At 45.6% G+C, this 20,622-nt stretch overlaps 1 protein-coding gene across 4 annotated transcripts in view; it reads right to left on the bottom strand.

Moving 5' to 3' along the window:
- Positions 1–374: 374 nt before the first annotated feature.
- RTN1 (reticulon 1) overlaps positions 375–20,622 on the bottom strand; it is a 349,959-nt gene continuing 329,711 nt past the window's right edge. For 3 of the 4 annotated variants that reach the window (XM_019518388.1, XM_019518391.1, XM_019518390.1), the window contains 6 exons: positions 5,889–6,096; positions 4,240–4,378; positions 3,026–3,095; positions 2,592–2,638; positions 2,427–2,485; positions 375–1,212 (listed from right to left, as the gene is read on the bottom strand). In XM_019518388.1, the coding sequence (XP_019373933.1) occupies positions 1,170–1,212; positions 2,427–2,485; positions 2,592–2,638; positions 3,026–3,095; positions 4,240–4,378; positions 5,889–6,096 (566 nt within the window). In that variant the 3' untranslated portion in view covers positions 375–1,169. The remainder of the gene's footprint in view (positions 1,213–2,426; positions 2,486–2,591; positions 2,639–3,025; positions 3,096–4,239; positions 4,379–5,888; positions 6,097–20,622) is intronic. The other variant, XM_019518389.1, reaches the window with a different exon arrangement.

Raw genomic sequence — 20,622 nt, 5'->3', positions numbered from 1 at the left:
GTTTTCGGTGGTGTGTTGCTTAGGATCTGAACCCTGTTTCGGTAGGTAATCAGGCAACTGATTATTTGCAATGGTTCATTGAGCATTCATTGGTTCATCGATCACTTGTTTCATGTGCCTGAACCAGATCAGTGCCACCAACAAAACGAAAAACTTATGGCACTAGGAAGCTGGCTTTATTTCCATTCTTTACTCCCCAAAATGTGAAAGCGGCAGACGAACTGAGACCCACCATTTTGGGGGATGGCACCATTTTATAGTGCAAGAAATATGAGCATAGGCAGGCTGACAAGTGCACCCTCCCGGCTCCCTTATAAAAACTTGGTTCTCACCTTGGCAAGCTCTAATACAACCTCGGCAGTGACAAAAGGGAGAACTTTTTACATTTAGTAACATTTATTTCTGCATTCGGTATCAAGTACATAAGTGCAAATATTCAGAGTCCATAATTAAGTCCATTAGGAACTACAGAGAATGTAATACAAATTGTAATAAATTTAACAAGCTGGAACTCTCCAGTTACCATACATCAGCCTGTCAATCCCTTACAACAAAAGTACTGGGTTTTCGCTTTTGTATTAGTTATACAAAACTGATTACTATAAGTACCAATTACTGTTTATTTTGTCTGTGCTGGAAAACACTAAAACATCAGTCTACGATTCTATATAGTTAATAAAGATGAACCCAACCAGCAACCCAGTGACATAGAAGCAATTTTAACTATTGCATCAGTGCACTAAGCAGGAAAGCCCTAGTCACATGTAACATTAAAAGTTATAGAAGCGATGCCAATAGAAGGAAAAACACTTTAAAAAAAAAAGAGAAAGAGAGATTGAGAGAGAGAGAAAGAGAGAGAGAGAGATAGAGAGAGAGGTCAATATTATTTAGGCTCTCACCATCATGCACTTTATAAGCAACACAAAAAAACCACATCTAGAACACTTTTCTCTTTACTATACTTTAGTGCGTGACACAAGTGATTGCAAATATTCTAAGTACAGAAGCAGCAGGGGAAAAAAGCTGCTTCGGTGTTTTATGTTTCTAAGATCATGGCGTTGAGGAAAATAAAGGAACGATAAATTTGCAGTAAAGAGTAAGAAGAGCTGTTTCACTCCAGACTCCCCCATTATTCACTACTTGTAGTTGATGGATCCTTGATGGCTGCTTTACTCTGCCTTTCTTTTAGTGCCCGGGATTTTAGCCTGAATCCTAGAAATAAAAAAAAAGATCACAGTCAGGCTGCAGTTCATCCAAACCATTCCAGATGATTGCTCATTTTCCTAGCTAGAAGGTGACCATTGCTTTTTCCCTTTGCTCAAGATGTGTCCAAAAGCTATAAAGAAAGGGCAAGTTTGTGAATGGGAAAGAAGGGAGATGGGATAAGACCATGTTTAGATCCCAAACTGGGGCCTTGAACATGTCATGCTGCTCTGTGCCTGGTGCCCACCCGACTGGAAGTTCTACAGCCATGTCTCCGTGATGCAGATAGGGCCAATTTGTCCACTCTTAACACTACATGGATACAGCTACCCTGCTTCAGGAAGGGAGCATCATGTGATGGAAAGTGCAGTGTCTTGGGGGACACTGCTGGTGGGGAACTGAGAGTCCGTGGTGTGGATTTGGGCACACAGGAATGCTAGACATGCAGGAGCAAGCTGCCTGGTCCTTAGTGATTGCCCTGTGCCTTGGATATGCTCAGTGAGCCAGGAACTCCTTTGATATCCTACCGCACGTTACCATCCACAGGGAACTAGAGATGAGGTCAAAATGCAACATTTGGGTATGGAGTTTTTAATATTACCACAGCCCTGGGGTGCTCAGTGCTGGGAATTCAGGCTTGCTTATCCCACCTTGGTTAAAGCTTACATATGAAGTACTCAGGCTTCTCAGTCTGCCTTCAACATGTGGGCTTGCAATACGGGGACAACGGGTCAGAAAAGGAAGCAGATACTGTTTTCTGGGCAGAACTGCATTCTAGAGCCATTCACAAACACTGAGCTGACGGCGAGGGAGAAGCTACAATTTGTCTGTCTCTGCCTATCCTAAGTGGCCAAGTAGCCCAGTAAGGAAAAATAGAGGCAGCCAGAGAAGGTTGCTGCTGCTGCTGGCCGTATCCTCTCCATATAATGAAAGAATTGCTCCCTCCATAGCTCTCAAGAGGGAACAAGAGGGAAAAGGAGGATTTGGACTTGCCTTTACCCTGATCTACTCTTGTCTGAAAGATGGGATTAAGCCACAGAGGGCAGAGTGCTGCATTTTGCATGGGATATGACCTTGAACTTCCCTGCCAAGCACAAGGGGCGTGGGTAGGTGATGGTCTGAGAGGCAGAATGGCCTTAGGTGCCACCCCCAATACAGAGGTGTGCCCTAAGGCCCAAGTGAGCTAAAGTGATGCTTCTTGTCAAGTCTGCTGCTGAACTCACTTTGCCATGACAGTGTTTATGTGGGTCCGCACAAGCCCCAAGTATTGATCAATCTGTGCCTACAAAGAACAGAAAAAGACATCCAGAAATCAGCATGACATCAACAAACCAGAGCCATGTGTACAGTCAATCCCTCTGCAATAGTACCATGCTTGACAGACCTACCTGGTACTTGTCATATACGACAGGTAGAGTAAACATCGAGACCACGGCTGGGGGGAAAAAACGCAGCATTACAGTCTAGGAGTTGTCACACACAGAAAACAAGACGCATGCTAAATAGCAGCCAAAGCACGTGACGGCTGTCCCCGTGCATGGCGTTTAAGAATTTCTGTATTAAAACTGAAGTGCTTGAATCTTATAAACATGAGTTTTATCATCAGTGTAGGCCTGATAGCTGAGAAGCAGCTAAAACACAGCCCTATGCAAATAGTTGGAAACAACAAAATGAGATGTAAGGAATATTCATTAGCAAGCAAAATAAACTGACCAATTATGGAGGAGGCACGTTGCGCAGCGAAAGTTGTTATTTTTCTAACTAGAAATCACCAGGCTTCATAAAGTTAAAAAGACCCATTAAAATAAATGCTCATTTTTACCCATTATCAGAAGAGTCAGGCCATTGAAGAGTGCTCCAACATAGGTCAGCAGCCACATTAGTACTGCAAACTAAATTAAACACAAAGCATTAGCTCTCCAAACGCCCACCTCAAGTATCAGCACAAGAGTAAATGGCTTCACTTATCTAGCTAGGACTCTGCTATATTAAAATTTCATTATCGTTGCTTGTACATGTGCCAGCATGCTTCAAAACTAGGAACATCTGGAGCAGATAACATTAATTTTTTGTGAGCTTTCAAATCAATTTAAAAAGCCCCCACAAACATTTACAGTGTATGAAGAGCAAAAGAAATCCACCACCTGTTTGGTTTTTTGAATAACTTACCTTCTCTTCTGTTAGCCCCAGAGCCTCTCTGCTTTTCAACCTCTGCATTGGTTTTTTGCACATACAACCTTCAGGACCTGATGCTACATGAGCGTGGCTTGGGTAGACACCTAGCCACCGTGGGGACACACTTAACAAGGGGGTCTTTCTAAGTAAGGTTTTTTGCTTGATTGATGTCTGAGACTGTAAACACTTTGGGGCTCCTGGGTGACATTTTTCAGGACTCCTTTGCTAACTTAGGAACCTGACTTCCACCAGTCTTCATCTTGATAATCTCTTCTTTATTTTTTAGAGGATGCTTAATGTGTGTTTGTTATCAAGCACCTCAGAAATAACTGTCGTGGGTGGGCAGGAACAGGGGACACTTCTTCAGCAGGAAGTGATGAAAAGAGGGGATGGGTTGGTGGGCAAGGAGGAAGAGAAGCATCACATCCTAATTTTACTTAGGGATGAGTGAGTCTCAAGCTGATGCTGCCAGCAGGCTGTATGTAATACACTGCAGCATTGATAGAGGGACCACTACGGTGTGGAGAAGGAGACAGCTGTCTTTGGTCCAGATCCTTACAGTGTAACTCAGTATAGCTTTATGGACTTCACTGGGACTCTGCCACTGTATATGAACTGAGCAGCTGGCCCTATATATTTAATTTTTCTAATATTGTGGATCACTACATTCAAATGTATAGCAGTAAGTCACTATACTGTCAGGTTAGAACCAAAAGGAGAGGAGCCTTTATGCTGCACAGAAACACACAGCTAGGTTTAGACAGACACTATAACTCTTGAACCTAATGGAATCAGTACAGTACTCTAATCTTTAAAATATCTCCTCTAGATTGGAGCTGGAAATGTGAAAGAAAATCGTACTTTTAAGGAATCCACCAGGTCCTGGACAAGAAAGAGTCTCCTCAGCTCTTTGACTGTACTGTTCACGTACAACTGGAGACAGTCTGTGTATTTCTGAATCTGGTCCTGTGAGAGAGACATTTCCATCTCCAGGTAGGCTCTGCCAAAAACAGAAAACCCATTACAAAACACGGGCAAGCTTGCATTTCATTCCCTCTCATGCTTTCCTTTTCCTGCTCTTCCCTACTACACAGACACCCATTTTCTTTGCAGCTTTATTTGTGTGCTATGGACACTACAGGCCACAGAGCCATTGACATCCAGTGCTACCTTTGCGTACTGATATCCCACCCTTGGAAAGCTACAGGCTGCATTGCCGCTCCAGTGTGGTGCAAGCCAAGGGAAGAAGCCAATATGAAGAGGTCATACAAGGATACCCTTGTGATTCGTCCATCACATCAAGCCATTGAACATGTGGGGTTCTTCCACACTAGGAGATAAGCCCGTCTAGCCCCTCAGATACTAGGTGATATGCAAGTGGCCAAAGTCATTTGCTCAGAGTCATTGGGCTTCTGCATCAGCACTGGAATCCCACTCCCTGGCATCACAGCTTCAAATGAAAAGTTAGTTCTCCAGTACTGTGATGCACACATGAAGAGGTACAACACCACCTATCAAGCTAACTGTATCTGTGAAACTTGGTGGATCACTCGGGAGTGGATGGGCAGAGTGATGGGTGGCCCATCTCTGTTCTGCTTGGTCCCCATCCCAGCTTGCCCCAGCTCTCACTCCTCTTTCTGTGCACAACCTGGCCCCATAGAAGGTTCTCATGAGGGGCCTTAGAAAGTTGAAGGACTCCTGGACGCCTCTCTCCACTTGCACATCAAAGAATCAATGGACCGGAAGGGACCTGGAAGATCAAGTCTGGTCCCTTGCCACAGGCAGGAGGTTAATGAGCTCAAACGAGCTCAACGAGGTGCTTATCCAGCCTCCCCTTGAACACCTCCAAGGATGGCGACTGCACCACCTCTGCCAGGAGTGTGTTCCAGGTTCTAGTTACCCTTACACGAGAGGGGTAAAAGTCAATCTGCGGAGGGTCCCATCTCATACCTTCTGTCTTTACAAAGATTGATAGAAGTAAGTTGAACCACTCCTTCAATTGACAGTCTAACCTCAATGGGGTAAAGACACAAAGCATGTTCACTCTGAAGACAGTATCAGCACTTAGCATTTACACAGCACTATCCATGTTAAAGCACATTTATCTAGTCATTCAATGATGCAAGCAATGGCCCAGATCCTTGCTACTGGGAGAAAAAGTATATGTGCTGCAACAGAAAGGGCACCTATGCCTAATGCGGATGAGGCTTTCCCTTCTTTCTTCCTAGTAACCTACAACTTCTTGAATGTTTTAACTTTCTGGCTCAAATTTTCAGGGTGATCACCTGGACGGTGATCTTTATTTTGTTTCTAAATTTGAGTAAATACACTTCAGGAGTATTTTGGACCACAGGCACAGGGAAAGTACATTTCCCCTTCATTAGGAATAAAAAAAGACGGGTATAGGGTATATACGAATGTGATGGCAGATGAAGAAAGATGAATGTCATTAAGAATGAATTCTGTACCCGATGAACAAGCACCCCTGGCAATGACGGGGAAGCACTCACTTGAAGGGATGGCCTTCATCAGTTTTCTGCACGGCCTGTAGAACTGATTTGTAGATTCTGAAGCTAATGGTGGCTGAGAGCGCAGCAAGTGCCAGGTAGGCGATAACACTGACGACACTGAACTGGGTCAGAGAGAAGAGCAGCAGAAGGAGGCTTCCAAACACTATGCCCGTCTGCTTGATGTCACGCCAGTACAACAGGTCGATAGCTGGGAAGGGAAGAGAAACAAGTCAGACTCTAACACTGGAACAGCTTTAAACTGATCTGCTGGTGATGAGTCGGAAGACCAAGATCATTTTCAGACAGGCCAAAACATGAAAGATAATTTCCGTTACAACAAAATAAACAGGGTCCAGCCCTGTTGACATCAGTGGGAGCAACCAAGATCAAACTCTGGCTGGAAGCCCCTGTCTTTCATTATCAAAATGATTTAGTGAGTGATATTCTTGCCTTTGAGGCATACGGCCCCTGGTCTGAATCCCAGGCCCACAACTGGGCTTATTTCTGGAGTGACAATAACATGTAGGGGTATGTGTTATTGCTAGTGGTATTTGTTGGAGTATTTCCCAACCATTGCTTCTGATGGAAAATGTGGTTTTTGATGGTGAAGTATCTCTTGACAAAAGTTTCTTTTTCTTCCTTTTGAAAAGATTAGGGTTTTTTGTCCAAAATCCAAACAAATACTTTTCAGTTTTTTGGCCAAATATTTTTCAGCTTTTGGTTGCTGACAACAGAAGGTGCTGAATAGATTAGATATTTATATAATGTAATGATCATTGCATTGGTGTAAAAAAGTAGCAGACAGATGACACAACCAGTAAACTGGGGTATCTTTGTCTAATCTGCTAGAGAATTACAGTATCCCTAAAACAATCAGGGTAAAACTCTACTGTTGTATGTTATGCCCATTGGAGTTTCATCTGTCCACTTCCAGCCTGAAGCAGCCGTTGCTAAATGCCAAATGGCGATTACTCAGTTCTTCACTGCTTAGGGGCAAGATGCTATAACAGCATCTACTATCTGCCTTTATTGATCCTGGCATAGTTTATATCAATCTACAAACCCAATGTAAGTTAAACTGGGGTAAGTGAATGTCTGTCTAAGCCCTGAAAAATATTTTGCTTTACCAATGAAAAATCAAGTTACAATGAAAGTTTGGATGAACATTTTGTTGTTGTTGAATTTTTCAGCAAAAATAAACCTCATCCCAGTCGTTACATTACTAGGGAACCCCTTTCATATGAAATGTTTAAAAAAAATAAAAGGTCCCATTTCCTGAAAGCTGGTGACTACCTGTTTGGAACTTAAACACCCTATGATACTTTTAAGAAATTTTCTGAGGTTCAGCCAACTTCCTGTTTCTCTATCAATGGTAGATTTTAACTTAAACAAAGCTAGTGCCATAAAACATTTTCTGCAAACATATCATTTAGTTTTCGCACAAGCTCTCCTTCTGTGTTCATTTAACATTTAGATCGTAACAACTAATCTTAATCTTATCGGGGGGGGGACATTTATCTTAAAAGTAAAATATAAAGCAAATATTGCAGAATATGCATGAAATCTGACTTCCAAATTCACGACCATGAATCTTTGTATCTTAAGTCTGATTCGAAGAGTAAATATCATTCTACCTGAGAAACGATTCATACCATATGGCAGATGTATCCAATGAAAACAGCTCAGATGTTACACACCTTGCTTCCCACACTTTCTCACTATCACAGTTACAACACCACTCCAACCCTCCTACAAAACACCCAATAGTTACAATGATCGGCTGAATGGGACCAAGCACTAGTCAGAGATGTTGGCTGCAGGATAATTCCGAACAAAGAACAAACTGCAACAACATGAAAATTCACCAGAAAAAGAGGCAAAATTCATCAAATAAAACATTATAAATGATTAGCTCAGCAATCATTTTAATCTTCAAAGCTGTGAGTCATTACTGAAGGTTTGCCTGTAGTCAGTGAGCTATCATTACTACTCATTACTACGACCTAGTTATTAGTGTCACAACTATTGCTGTTACTCACTTTTGTTCATCATGTTGCAATTGTGGACAAAAAATGAAATTGCTAAGCCAAGCCTTATTCACTTACTATGAAACAGGAGTTCTCTAATAACATCATAACTCCTCTATGTTTCTAAATGTATGGACTTGGTCTCCACTATGGAAACATTGCCACATGTACATGGTCCTATAGAGTTGTGTGTGATTACTTACAAAAGCCTTCATGTTTGTAGGATCAGGGCCTAAGAGCAATGGATTAAGTGCCCAACTAAATGGAGATGGATTTTCAGGATACCTGCACTCAATGAATTCATTGCCAAACATCTTTTCAGAGCAGGTGGTGAGAAAGCCCGTGACCTTGAGAGAATCCAGGCATCTGGCTGTGGGACTGAGGTGTTAATTGGAGTCCACAGTTCATATTTGTGCTGAAAACGTCCTAAAAACCCCAATTCCTCAAAAATCCCACTTGTTGTTATGGGAAAGGCCTTGATGCAAACCCCACCCGCAGTACCTTTGATCACATTGCACATGGCAATATTTTCACTCCAGCTATGCAGGATCAATGAAACAAGCACACGCGAGCATTAGCTGACTAGCTCAGAGGAGCACTGCAGATGCAAAGGCACATGGTGATGAAATGGTGATCCTCATGCCAAGGAAAAGCAGTGCCTCATAAACAGGGACTGGGTCAATATATGAATGTGAGCTGAGCCAAATGAAATGAACCTGAATGAATGGGGTTATAACACTTTACATTAGCAGAGGACAAAGGCAACTTCCAATCCCTTCATTAACCAATATGATTTATATTAAATTCCAGCACAGGGTTATAGTCTCACCGAGGTATGCAGAGCTTTCCAGAAGTGTTACCCGCATCAATAGCTAACACAGTGCCCACCTGGGTGTGAATATAAGCCAGAGTGTGCACCTTCTGACCTCAGATGACTCCCAGCTGGAACTGTTCTTGTAGCATGTTAATTTTGAAATAATTAATTCATGAATTCAATTACTGAAATAACTGGCTGATGAATGAATGAGTTGTCAGCACTTTGTCTAGAAAAATAACAAGTGGTGCAGAGAAAAGCTGCTCACTCCATAAGTACATTGCCGTTGCTTTTTTCCTGCCGCCTCATATTGTTTTGGATTTCTCTTTGATAGAAGGTATTTCATTGTAAAGAAAGAGAGGTGCTGCTTGATGAGGACATTGCGGCAAACTCGACACAGAATGGATGTATATCAAGCCAGCCATATGCAACTACTAGAAGCCAGTGCACATCTGATATAAGATGAAAAATACAACTGGGCTCCTGCGGTAGCCAGTGAGAACCTGGGAAAGGAGTTTTGCATCTCCAAGGTACCGTGCAACTATCAGTGCACACTGTAAAGATTGCTGTGGCATGTTACCTTTATGGAAAAGTTACATACCAAATGCTAGCTTGAACACCACACAGAATGCAAGGCAGGTGAAGTAGGCATATGTTATAAGGTTAGTTTTGATGGATTTGGCATCTCCTAAAGCACATGGGGCAAATTCTTGGTAGTGGGCTCAGATCAGTGATCTGAACTGTGCTGTTTATTTTAGGAGAAAGGAAGCTTTCCTGGACTAGCGAGTAGTAGTTAAGAGCTTCCCTCCAGCCTTTAGGGCAGTGATTCTCAAGCAGAGTGCCGTGAAACCCTAGGGAGCATTGAAATCCTTACAAGGGTGATGCGGGGTGGCACACAATGTTAACACTGCTAGGTGTCCAAACATGATTCACAAGATAAACCTAGAGATTTCACATAGGAATCCATAGTATTAAAAACACCCACACCTGTTGTGGTCTTTCTGAGTTCTCTGCAACAGAAGAATTGCTCTAGTATTTTTTGTGCTCAAAAAAGTTGTGAAAATTAACACCTGGCATTTTCCAGGGGGTGCCTTGAGACTACTGATGAGTGCCTTGAATTTATCAAAGGGTGTCTTGTATTTATTGAGGGGTGCCTTGAGTCTAAAAAGGTTGAGAAGCACTGCTTTAGACGATGCCCCATGGGCATGTGCCATGGTGAACTGGCTTGTCCTGTTCTTACCCTTGCTGGGAGAACCTGGGATCAGGCTGGGTCTGGTAGGTCTCCATGCCCACAAGATGGAACAGGATTTGCCCTAAGTCATTAAACCAGGATACAGCCATACTGAGCAAACAGGACAGATGGTGTCACTCAGGTTCACATCCTGGAAATCTGTGCAGTCAACATGCAGTTTTCACACTGGCGAAACTTGGGTGGTTTGAACTGGATCCGGTCTCTGGTAATTGAGGGTATTAAAATACAGCTTAAAAGGTCAGGGTATATGTTACACATGGTTCTGGATACAAGTCATTTCTAAGGCCTTCTGCAATACTGATGTGCCACTTTGCCTGAAAAAAGTGAAATCCTTCAAAGAGGACATGTTTGCATTTTGCCCAAGCCCTAGCTTGGTTGTCATCTGCAGCAATTCAGAGCTGGATTGGGCCAGGTAGAGGGGGATATATCTGAAGGAGATGGAGGAGGGACTGTAGTGTATGCCCTGGGACTACCCGGGTAGACTGTACCTGCAGTGGTTTGAAGGCCTGTGGAAGCCCCAGCCATGAACCTGCTCCCATGAGTATGCCCTCTCTGCTGCAGGTAATATAAAAGCCATGGCAGTGTCTACACTGGGGGTCTCTTTGGGTAGCTGTCAGCTTTCCAATCACTTAGCATGACCAAAGCAGTGCACTTGAGCCAGTGTGGGCTATGGTCTTGCCTCAGATAGTCTGTGCCTATGGGTGTCAAAAGAGCTCAAGAGCACAGTGGACAGCTCAAGGAGTGTTCTGGACTACAAAATAGATGCAGGCATAGTGCATGAGCTAACTCTGAGACAGAGAAAACTATTTCAATGAGAGTCCTTGGCCTTGATTCATCCCTAATCCTTCATCTGGGACAGTCACTTGCACCAGTGCAAAGCTGGTGGTAAATGCTACCACCCCATCACAGCAGCATTCGACACCTGCCTTGACATAAATGGATTCCCCATGGCACAGCCCCATGGGTATCAGGCCCCCTGTCTTCAGCTGAGCAAACAAACGATTGTACTGCTTGCACTTTTAGTCCCCATTTTTGTTTTAAAACATATTAAAGGGAAAATTTAAAGGCTAAGTCAACAAGAATAAATGCATCATATTGCTGCTTGAAGTGTAAAGTCAATTCAGGGTCTAAGCACTGGTGCTTCTTGGCTCAGTGACCTCAGGGTCCTTCATGTTCGACACCTCAAATTCAAATCTGAGCTTCAGTGGACAACTTCACATGAGCGGTCCTTTGCGTACAAAGGACAAAACCGTCAGACAAGTGGTCAGAAATGACAGCCTTGGTTTTAGAAAGCTTCAGTAATACTAACAGAGCGGGGAGACCAGCTCAGGATTCACACGTGGACCTGGCTCTACAGAGAAGCTCCCCAGAACCAACTGGACCAGCACCAAGTCTGAATAAAGACAGCACTGACGGTCCCGTCTCTCTTGACCTAGACACTGGCTTACAAATGAGAGAGAGAAAGGGAAAGAGTTTCCTCACACCATCAACTAAAAACGATCATTACATTTCCCCAGTCCAATTTGCATGAAGAAAGCACCAGCAGAAAAAAACCCAATCAGAATGAAAGACTGCTCCAGTCGGCATAACCTCAGATAAATGACCAGCTGGGATCAATCAACTAGCTGCATCGTTCTTGTGAGTGTACAATTATCCAAACCCAATTACAGTTGAGGGACTCTGAGAAGTCCGTTCTGAATATGCATGAAGTGAGCTGTCTGCGGCAGGCCAAGCCATCAATACACAATTCGCATCCCATCTGATGGCAGACAGTTGGGCCAGCTCAACACACTGTAGTCTAAACAGAAGCTGTAGGGCCTCTGATATTTGGGGCTGAGATGTTTAAAAGGATGTAAGGGGACATGCTTTGTAATGCCAATCAATTTTAATGGGGTTTAGTCACTTAAGTCCCAAGACTCCTTTGAAAACTCTGGACTACAATCTCTAGCTCCTGCGGCATATCTAGCAAAAGCGCCTCACGGGTTTCTTTTTTAACATAACGTTACAAGGGTGTCATTACTTCTATACATAATACTGGAGGCCCACATAGAGGACAAAAGGTCTCTGTGGCTAAAAACAGACCTTGTATTTGAGGTGGCTCTGATTAATCCACGTCAAAACCTGTGGCATAGCCCTTGATGTAGTTTGTCATTGGAATGAAGGGCAATTAACTGGAATGAGCCCGAAATGTCCCAGGAAAAAGTGTTAACTCAGACACTTCACAGGTACTTAAAGTATGACAATGGGTTTGGGATCTGTAGGATCTCACAAAGCGTTCTTCCAGGAGAAAGACGATGTCTGTTTTTAGCCTATGATTTACCAAAGCCACATCAGACTCAGAACCCTTTCCACTTTGCAAGGGCTAAATCCTGCCTCAATTAATTTAATGGGAGTTTTACCAACTATTTCCATGTGAGCAAAAGCAGGTCCTCAGACTTTAACAAACCAGCGCCATTGCTTTCTTTGAAGAGTTTTGTGGAGTTTTATGGTTTAGAAATAGAGCAGCCTGCATGCATGCAAGAAACTGGACTAGATGACTTTTGAGGTCCCTTCCAACTGTATGATCCTGTGATACCTGTGATGGCTAACAGCTCGTTTTAAATGCCAGCTTCTTTATTATTTTTCACTCAAAGCAGCATGCCTTGAGTTCCATGAAACACTGAAAGAGGAAGCTGTCAAGAGTATTAACCAGACTTCCAGCCTTCATTTTCAATATAATTGTATCTCGCTAAACCACTGATTCTCAACCAGGGTGCTATGGTGCCCTAGGGTGCAATGAGATTCTTTTAAGGGTGCTGGTGAGTGTCTGTTAGGTATGCAACTGCCTATAGACAATTCACAAGACAAACCCAAAGATTTCAACAGGGAATCCACAGTGTCAAAAACATTCTGACAAGTGTGGGCTTTCTGAGCTCTTTGCACTAGAAGAATTGCTCTATTATTTTTCTGTAGTCAAAAAATGAGTGCAAGCTAAGATCTGGCATTTTTACAAGAGGGACTTTGAGTGTACCAAGGGTGTCTTAAATCTAAAAAAGTTAAGAACCATGGTACTAAGCTAACCTGGACTCTCCACTGTATGCTGCACATGCGTGTGCATGGAAACTTGGTACTAGCAATTCCTGCTGGAGAGGGGAAGGAGCATAACTGACCCTTGTGCTGCAAGGTAGACTCAGCCTCTCAGCAATAAACGGCTGTTGCCTGTAATGCTTACACCATGAAAGACCCCTCCTGTGTGCAGCCCCTGAAGCTTCCGCTAGCAGAAGTCCTTGTTTTTTGTGGAAAACCTCTCTTGTAATTGGGCATCACGAATATTGGCCAAGCTACTGTACACACAACCGTTACACTGGACAGCGCGCAGATCAGAGGTGCGCAATTATTTTGGGCGGAGGGCCGCTTACTGAGTTTCGGCAAGCCATGGAAGGCCGCAAGACAGGCAGCCCAGGGCAGATTAATATTAATTTTCTAAATTTTTTAGGGGCCCTGCAGGCCGGATAGAATGGCCCGGTGAGCCGCATCCAGCTCCTGGGCTGCATTTTGCTCACCCCTGGCATAGATAGACCGGGGACGAAGGCCGAGAGAGCTGTCTGCACGCATCAGAAGATCCGATGACTTCATGGAAACGATGACAATGGAAGTCCAATGGTTTGTGTGATCGCCAGCAGCACTGAAGTGCATTCAGGTTTACCTGGGCAGTGCCCTATATCTGAAGGAGACCCTGAATTGTAATCAGATGTTGTATGTTTTGAATCAAATGATATATAAAATGTTTCCCCTGCCTTCAAGCTTCTGCATATTTACTCTCTGTATATATTAAAGAGAAAACCCAGAGACAAGCATGATATCCAATAGAACTCCAGTCTAAAAATGCCTTCAAATGAACAGTTTAAGCACGGGAGGAGTTATTGTCGATCCCACAAAGTACCTGCCTACTCAATGCTGAAAATGCCCCATATAGTTTTTCCTTCCATTGTCCCAGCTTGTTTCTCTAACATACAAAAGCTCATGAGAAATAAAGGAAGGAAGCATGTTCTATGGCATTTTAATAAATAGCATGCTATCCCTCGTTAAAATCTGATGTGAGCCTTCACACATGAGGAACAGCTCCCAGGAGAAGCAGAGCAAGTGCAAGGCTATGCTCTTCTCAGCATGCCGATGGCATCACAAAACACACACTCCCTCACAGGCGAGCACGTGTTGCGGAAAGGAAGATGGGTGAGGTTTACAGCCTTTCTTGGTAATCTATCCCAGGATTTAACTACTTTTGCAGCTGGAAAGCTTTATTTATAGCATCCCACCCAAATCTCCCATGTAGCAATTTTACTCCCGTATTCTTGTCCTATCCCCAGTTGACATGCAGAACTTAAATTGTAACAAGTGAGATTTAGATGGGACATGAGACAACTTTCTAACCGAGAGGACAGTCGCATGATAGAATAGATTGCCTAGGTAATTGCCATCACTTGGGGCTGAGGGGTGGTTAGACAAATATCTACCAGAAAACGGTTAGCGTGCACAATTGATGCTGTGTAAGGATGAACTAGGTGGCCTCTTGAGGTCCCCTTCCAGCTCTATTCTCTAGGGCAGTGTTTCTCAACCCATGTGTGGCAACCCAAAAGTGGGTTGCAAGAATATATGAAAGGGTCATGAACAAACTTTACAAATGGATCAACAAACTTTAAAAATGGATTTCCTTTAAAGGAGAAAAACATAGCCAACTGTGGCAGAGGTCCAGCCTGCAAGGGGGTGCTTGGGGCTCCCCCTGCCCCACACACTGCAGGGCTGGGGCCTGGGGGCAGTGGGTCAGGAGTGAGCAGCACTGGGTCAGGGCTGGGAGTGGGGCAGGCAGCTGCTGCAGCTTTGACTTTGGCCCTGAGTTCAGGTCGGGGCCAGAGTCTGAACCACAGCAGCTAACTGCTGCCCCACCTTTCACCTGCACCCTCTGCCCCACTGTCTGCCCTTTGCAATCTTTGCCTCTCCCTTTCCCACTTACTGTCAGGTGTTGCTGTAGCTCCAGGCGCTCCTGGGGCATAGGGCACATGGAAACTGTCCCCTGCTTGGCCAATCATCATCAGCATCAGCATCTCCAACCCAAGGATGCTACTGCATGGCTGGGCAGGGGCTGCACTTCCATGTGCTCTGTGCCCCGGGAGGGAATGAAGCAGGAGCTGGGTCTGACAGCAAGGGAGGGAAGGGGGCAGAGGTTGTAGGGAGCAGGGGTGGCAGAGACTGCTGGGGACAGAGGCTGTGCAGGGGCAGCAGCTGCAGATGGCAAATGGGGACAGAGACTTCAAGGGACAGAGACTAGGGGAAGAGGAGGCTTCAGGGGGAAGAATTGCCGGGGGCAGAAAGCAAGGGGGTACCTGTGTCCCCAGCTGTCTGACCCCCCCCACCCACCCCTCCAGATGCCTGCTCCCCTGTCACTGCTTTCCCTGCAGTATCAGTGTGGGAAGGGGGTGCAAATTTAAAATGATCCTCTGATAATTAGATTCTATACCTGAAGAATTATAACTAATTTAATTTTTTCCATATATAGAATCTAATTATTGAGGGGTCATCTTAAATTCAAAGTTGTCTTGGATTCAGATAAATACGGTAAAATGTGGTCCAGACAGGCGCATCCTCTGGTGAACTGTCTGGTGCATCACACTCTCAGAAGTCAGCTACCATGAACTGCACAGCCGATCCAGACTGACCTGACTGTTCAAAATGGTTTTCTCCATTACTGCTCCTGCCTCTCAACCCTTTATCTCAGACACCCCCTACTGCTATGGAAAGGACTCCTGCCAGCACCTTCTTGGGCCAGTGCTCAGTGAGCCAGATAGCTTGCCCGTTGCTTCTTCTCCCTATTTTTGTGCCAAGAGACTTGGAGTAGGATCTGTACATGGCTCTTGTGACTTGGTGGTTCCACACACCACTTGTAGGACTCCTTTCAGACTGAGTAATGGTTTTCAGTGCTTTCCTGCAAGGGTAGCAACTTGTGTTACCACGACTGAAAAACAAAAACAATCTTAGACCTCAAAAAATGAGATGCTGGTGTTTGAGAGTGAGTTAGGGCTTCTTGCAGCATGTTCACAGTAAAGTGGACAGATGAAGCAATTAGACTGAGTTGGGGGCCAGAATTTACTTCACTACAGTTTATCCCTAGCAACTTGTTGTGTGTCTGCTCTATCCAGTGATAAGTGGAAGCTAAACTCAGGCAGTTTACCCCTGAAACTGTTAGATTACCTACCCTAAATTAAGTAATTTACCTTCTTACCATGGGACAGAGCAGACATACAAACTAGCTATAGGAGGAAGCCACATAACCAATTTTAACAGTCTTGTTTTATCTGTCCATATGGCTACAGTGTAGTGATAGAAGACACAAGAAAAAAGGTGTCTGTTTTAATGAACACTAGATCCAGTAAATGCCTACTCTTTTGAGGATTCTTCATGCCTCTGAATGATATCCCATTGTCAATGGCTTACTCATGAGGTCAAGTGTTGGTTACATGAGTACGGAGAGCAAGACTGGATCTGTAGTTAGCAAAGTTACGGTATTGACAATAATAAAGGAACAAGTCTTGAGAGCTTTCCATCTTCAGAATTCCCACAGAAGGCAATGGTATTTCCTCACACAAATGGGACTTAATCCCATTTCTTTGGAGGAACCACCCTACTGCTTATTTGTTGTTGAAAAAATATCACCTGCCCCTTGCAGACGTATTACTCCAACTGGATTGGACATCCAAATCACAAGGAAAAAGCAAAACTGTTGAATACCCATGGTAATAGGAACATGTTACAATTAATGAAATGCACACGGGCCAATACTACAGATCTAGACCTCTTCTTTATCTCTAACCCAAAAGTCAAGGACATTTGCATTTCAAAATTCATGGCTCGGGCACATCCTTAACTATAAGGAAGGTCTGATATCAGAAGGGTAGAGCAGCCCATTCAATAACATAGCAATCAATCTTGCTCCCTTTGACCTCAATCTGTGCTTTCAGGATTAGCTGATACCCCCACCATATCATTTCACTCGCTGGATTTGGAATTGCTCATCTTTGGAGCAATCTAAAAGGAGTCTGCTTCGAGGGATTTTTTTCTTTATCCTGGCAAAGAAAAATCATGACGTATTTTGTATCTGAAAAATATGTATTCCGTGACACGACAGCTAAGCAGAACTTGCCATATGAAATGGGTTTTGTTTGAAGCTATCAAATTTCCCCTGACATTTTTGTAACATCACGTTGGCTTAGATAAGCGAGATGGCCTGGGAACAAAAGGCAATCCAGCTGGAAGACAACAGAATATCAGAGTAGTTGACATATTAAGGCCTGTCCCCTCTATCTTAGCTCTTGGCTTTGCAGTTGTGCTGGGAACAATGGGAGTTTTGCTTGAGTAAGAACTGAAGGGTGGAGTCTATGGGACGTATCAAATCAGTCATGGAGATACTCCATTTGGAATCAAGGAGTAAGGAAACAACACATGGAGGTTTGTGCCCTGAGCAACAAATGCCCTCATTATTGTCTTTCAGTAATAATCAATGGCCTCAGGGTTACTTTCAGTTTTTTTTATTTAATCAAAGATTTTGCTCATTCAAAGGATAAAGGAAGAAGAATGTTTTGGGAGTGCAATAAACCCTGCTACAGCAGGTAAATTGGATTAATTTTGGAATAGCAAATGGTGAAAAATCCCAGGTAGGTCCTGGCTCTTTGGGACTGGCCTGACAACAGGAACTCTGCCATGCTGCAATTTTGCTACAAAGGAAGTTTTCTTAAGATGGTTTTGAGACATGTCTCTGCTGAGACTTAGGCTACTGCCTTCCCCTTCCCTTTCCTGCCCATCCTCCAGCCTATCTGCTGGATGCTGGCTCAGTAAGTCAAACCTGTTCTCAGACAAGTAAACCACCGTTGCTGAGCTTCTAGCAAAGATTGGACAATGGCACATAAAAGGTGGTACACAAAATGCACCGTGACAGTGAAACCCTATTTTTATACTGGAATTTGCCAGTTGTTTTCTAAAAGCAGGACTAACGCAGTTGCTTCTCCTGCTCTCCACTCTTTACCTGATGGCTCTGCCTGGTTTAGATCAATTATGCATGAGCCCCCCGAAGAGAGAGAAGTTTGGTTGAACATCAAAGGAACACATTCCAGCCTCAGTTAGACTCGTGTAACTTAGGCTGCAATCCATGGGGGTTGCACATGTACCTCTGTGGGCAGAATCTGGTCTTGAGAGGCTCATTATCCAAGCCCACCAGAAGCAGGAAATCCATCTGCAAACTTTGTGAGGACTCAGCCCTTTAAGCAAAACCTAGTAACAATAAGTAATACAAAGGAGCTTAGTGCCTTTCATCCAAGGTGCTCAAAGTGATTTGCATGCAAATGCTAATTAATTCCAACAACATTCCTACAAGGTGAATGCAGTTGCTGTTATTACCATTTTAAATCTGGGTGAGCCAAGAGCCATAGAGCAAGTGGCTTGGCCAGGGCTTCCCAGACAGCCGTACACTAATATACAAATGGAAACTAGGAGGTCTGACTCCCACTTCCAAGCTGTAATCACTGCACATGACTGTCTCTTTCCACTATCCCTCAGCAATGGCAGGTCAGCGACACCTTTAAAAAGCCTTTCCAGGGTGTCCTAGCATTCACCCTTCCAGCTCTGCCCCAAACTGAGAGCAGGTGAAGGCCAGTTTTGAAAAAAAGGGAGGAAAAAAGCAGCATAGGCACATTGTCCCAAGCCTCAGGGTAGGGGGAGGAGCTGGGCTTTGCTCGTGTCTCATCCCGTGGCTCCTCTTCCTGCTCCCCCTCCGGGGCCACACGGCTGTCCCTCGCAGGCTTGTCCCATTGCCTGAGGTAAAAGTAATAGGACAGGGCTGAGTTATGCCAGCTTCTGGTGAGGCAGACAGGGAGGCCCACAACCAGTCACCTCCAAAACCCTACGGCACAGCCTGCAAAGAGGAAGGCAATGGTGCTGGGCCCTGTAGAGGGGGCATAAAACGGAAGAGCCGTTTGGTGTCCTTCCCTACAGAGAACCTGCAATAGTTTAAAAGGGCCCGCCAACAGCGAAAAAGCCCCAGTTAGCCTCCGGAGCAGTGAGAAACGCGCAGGTGAAAGCCCACTGCGCCCCCGCTCTCCTGACGCCCCCCAGAGACCCCCCAGCAGCCGCAGAGCCCCCCGCTGACCCCCAGCACAGCTGGAGGCAAGTGGGGCCCATGGTGGGAGGGGGTTAACCCCTGAGTGAGTGGGAGGAGGCGGCTGAGTGGAGCCGGGCCGGGTCAAGCCCCGCCCAGGCCCCTACTTTGCCCAGCCCCCCAGGGAGCTGCGCAAACAGGCACTTGTCTGCTGGTGCGTGAGTTAGCGCAGAGTTTGTGCAGGAGGCTGCGCGGCAGGGCCCGAGACCCCGCCTGCGAACCCCCCAGGGTAGACAGTCCCAGCCGTAGCCAGCCTACCAGAGGCATGACACGGATGGGCATGTGCCGCACCCCGAGGATCCCCTCGGGCTCTGCGGCCCTCCCCTCGGGCACCTCAGAGACGGCCACCTAGACGGAGCCCATGGTTCCGGGCTCCACGCAGACAGAGCCCCTTTTTCAGGCTCTGGGGCCCGGGAGCATGGCTACCTCCCCGTGTGGGGTCTGCTCCCTTTTGGGGTCTCTGGCACGCCAGCTGGAGGAGCTCCAGGCCACAGTCCAGAGACTGTGTGCCATCAGAGACTGTGAGCAGGTGATTGACTCCTACTGCCAGGCCCTTCTCCCCTGGGAGCCGGAGGGTAGACCACAGTCTCCCTCCAGGACAAAAGAGGACTCTGGGACCTCCCACTCTGTCCAGTCTGTCCAGTCAGGGGCATGGACCAAGCTGGTCAAGGGCCCTAAGGCCCGCCGCACCAAGGCCCCTGCCCTGCCAGAGCTTAGCAACAGGTACACACCTCTTGCTGCTCCAGCAGAGCCTGCCGAGTTGCTAGCTCCCACAGGCAACACAGGCTCAACTGCAGCTCCCGGCCCCGCTCTCCCCAAGACAAAACATGAGGTGTTTGTTATGGGAGACTCCATCCTGAGGGGGACTGAGGGGACAATCTGCCTCCCCAACCCCTTGGCCCAGGAAGTCTGCTGCTTCCTGGGGGCCCGCATCCGGGACATTGCGGAGAAGATCCCTAAGCTCCTCCAGCCCACAGACCACTATCCCATGCTCCTTATTCATGTGGGCACCAATGACACGGCTCGGAGCGCTCCCAGCTGGGTCATGAGGCACTACAGGGATTTGGGAGTTGGGCTAAAGGGTCTGGGGGCACAGGTGGTGTTCTCATCGATCCTCCCAGTCTTGGGCTATGGGCTGAGGAGGGAGAGAAGGATCCACGTAGTCAACCAAAGAAGTCCTTGACTTCGGGAAGCCTGACTTTGACAAGCTCAGGAGGCTTGTCGGTAAGGTCCTAAGGGACCATGACCCCAGGGAGAGGGGAGTTCAGGAAGAGTGGTTGCTCCTCAAGGGAGTGATCCTCAATGCACAAGCTAAGTCTATTCCATCTCAGAGGAAAGGCAACAAGAAGGCACAGCAGTCCCCCTGGCTCTCCAGGGACCTAACAGAACTCCCGAGGCTAAAAAAGAAAGGTCTACAAAAGATGGAGGATGGGATTCACCTCCAAGGAGGATTATCCTGC

Source organism: Gavialis gangeticus, unplaced genomic scaffold (assembly GCF_001723915.1).
Source record: "Gavialis gangeticus isolate Ggan-Ray unplaced genomic scaffold, GavGan_comp1, whole genome shotgun sequence".
NCBI lineage: Eukaryota > Metazoa > Chordata > Crocodylia > Gavialidae > Gavialis > Gavialis gangeticus.
This window is presented reverse-complemented; position numbering and strand designations above follow the sequence as displayed.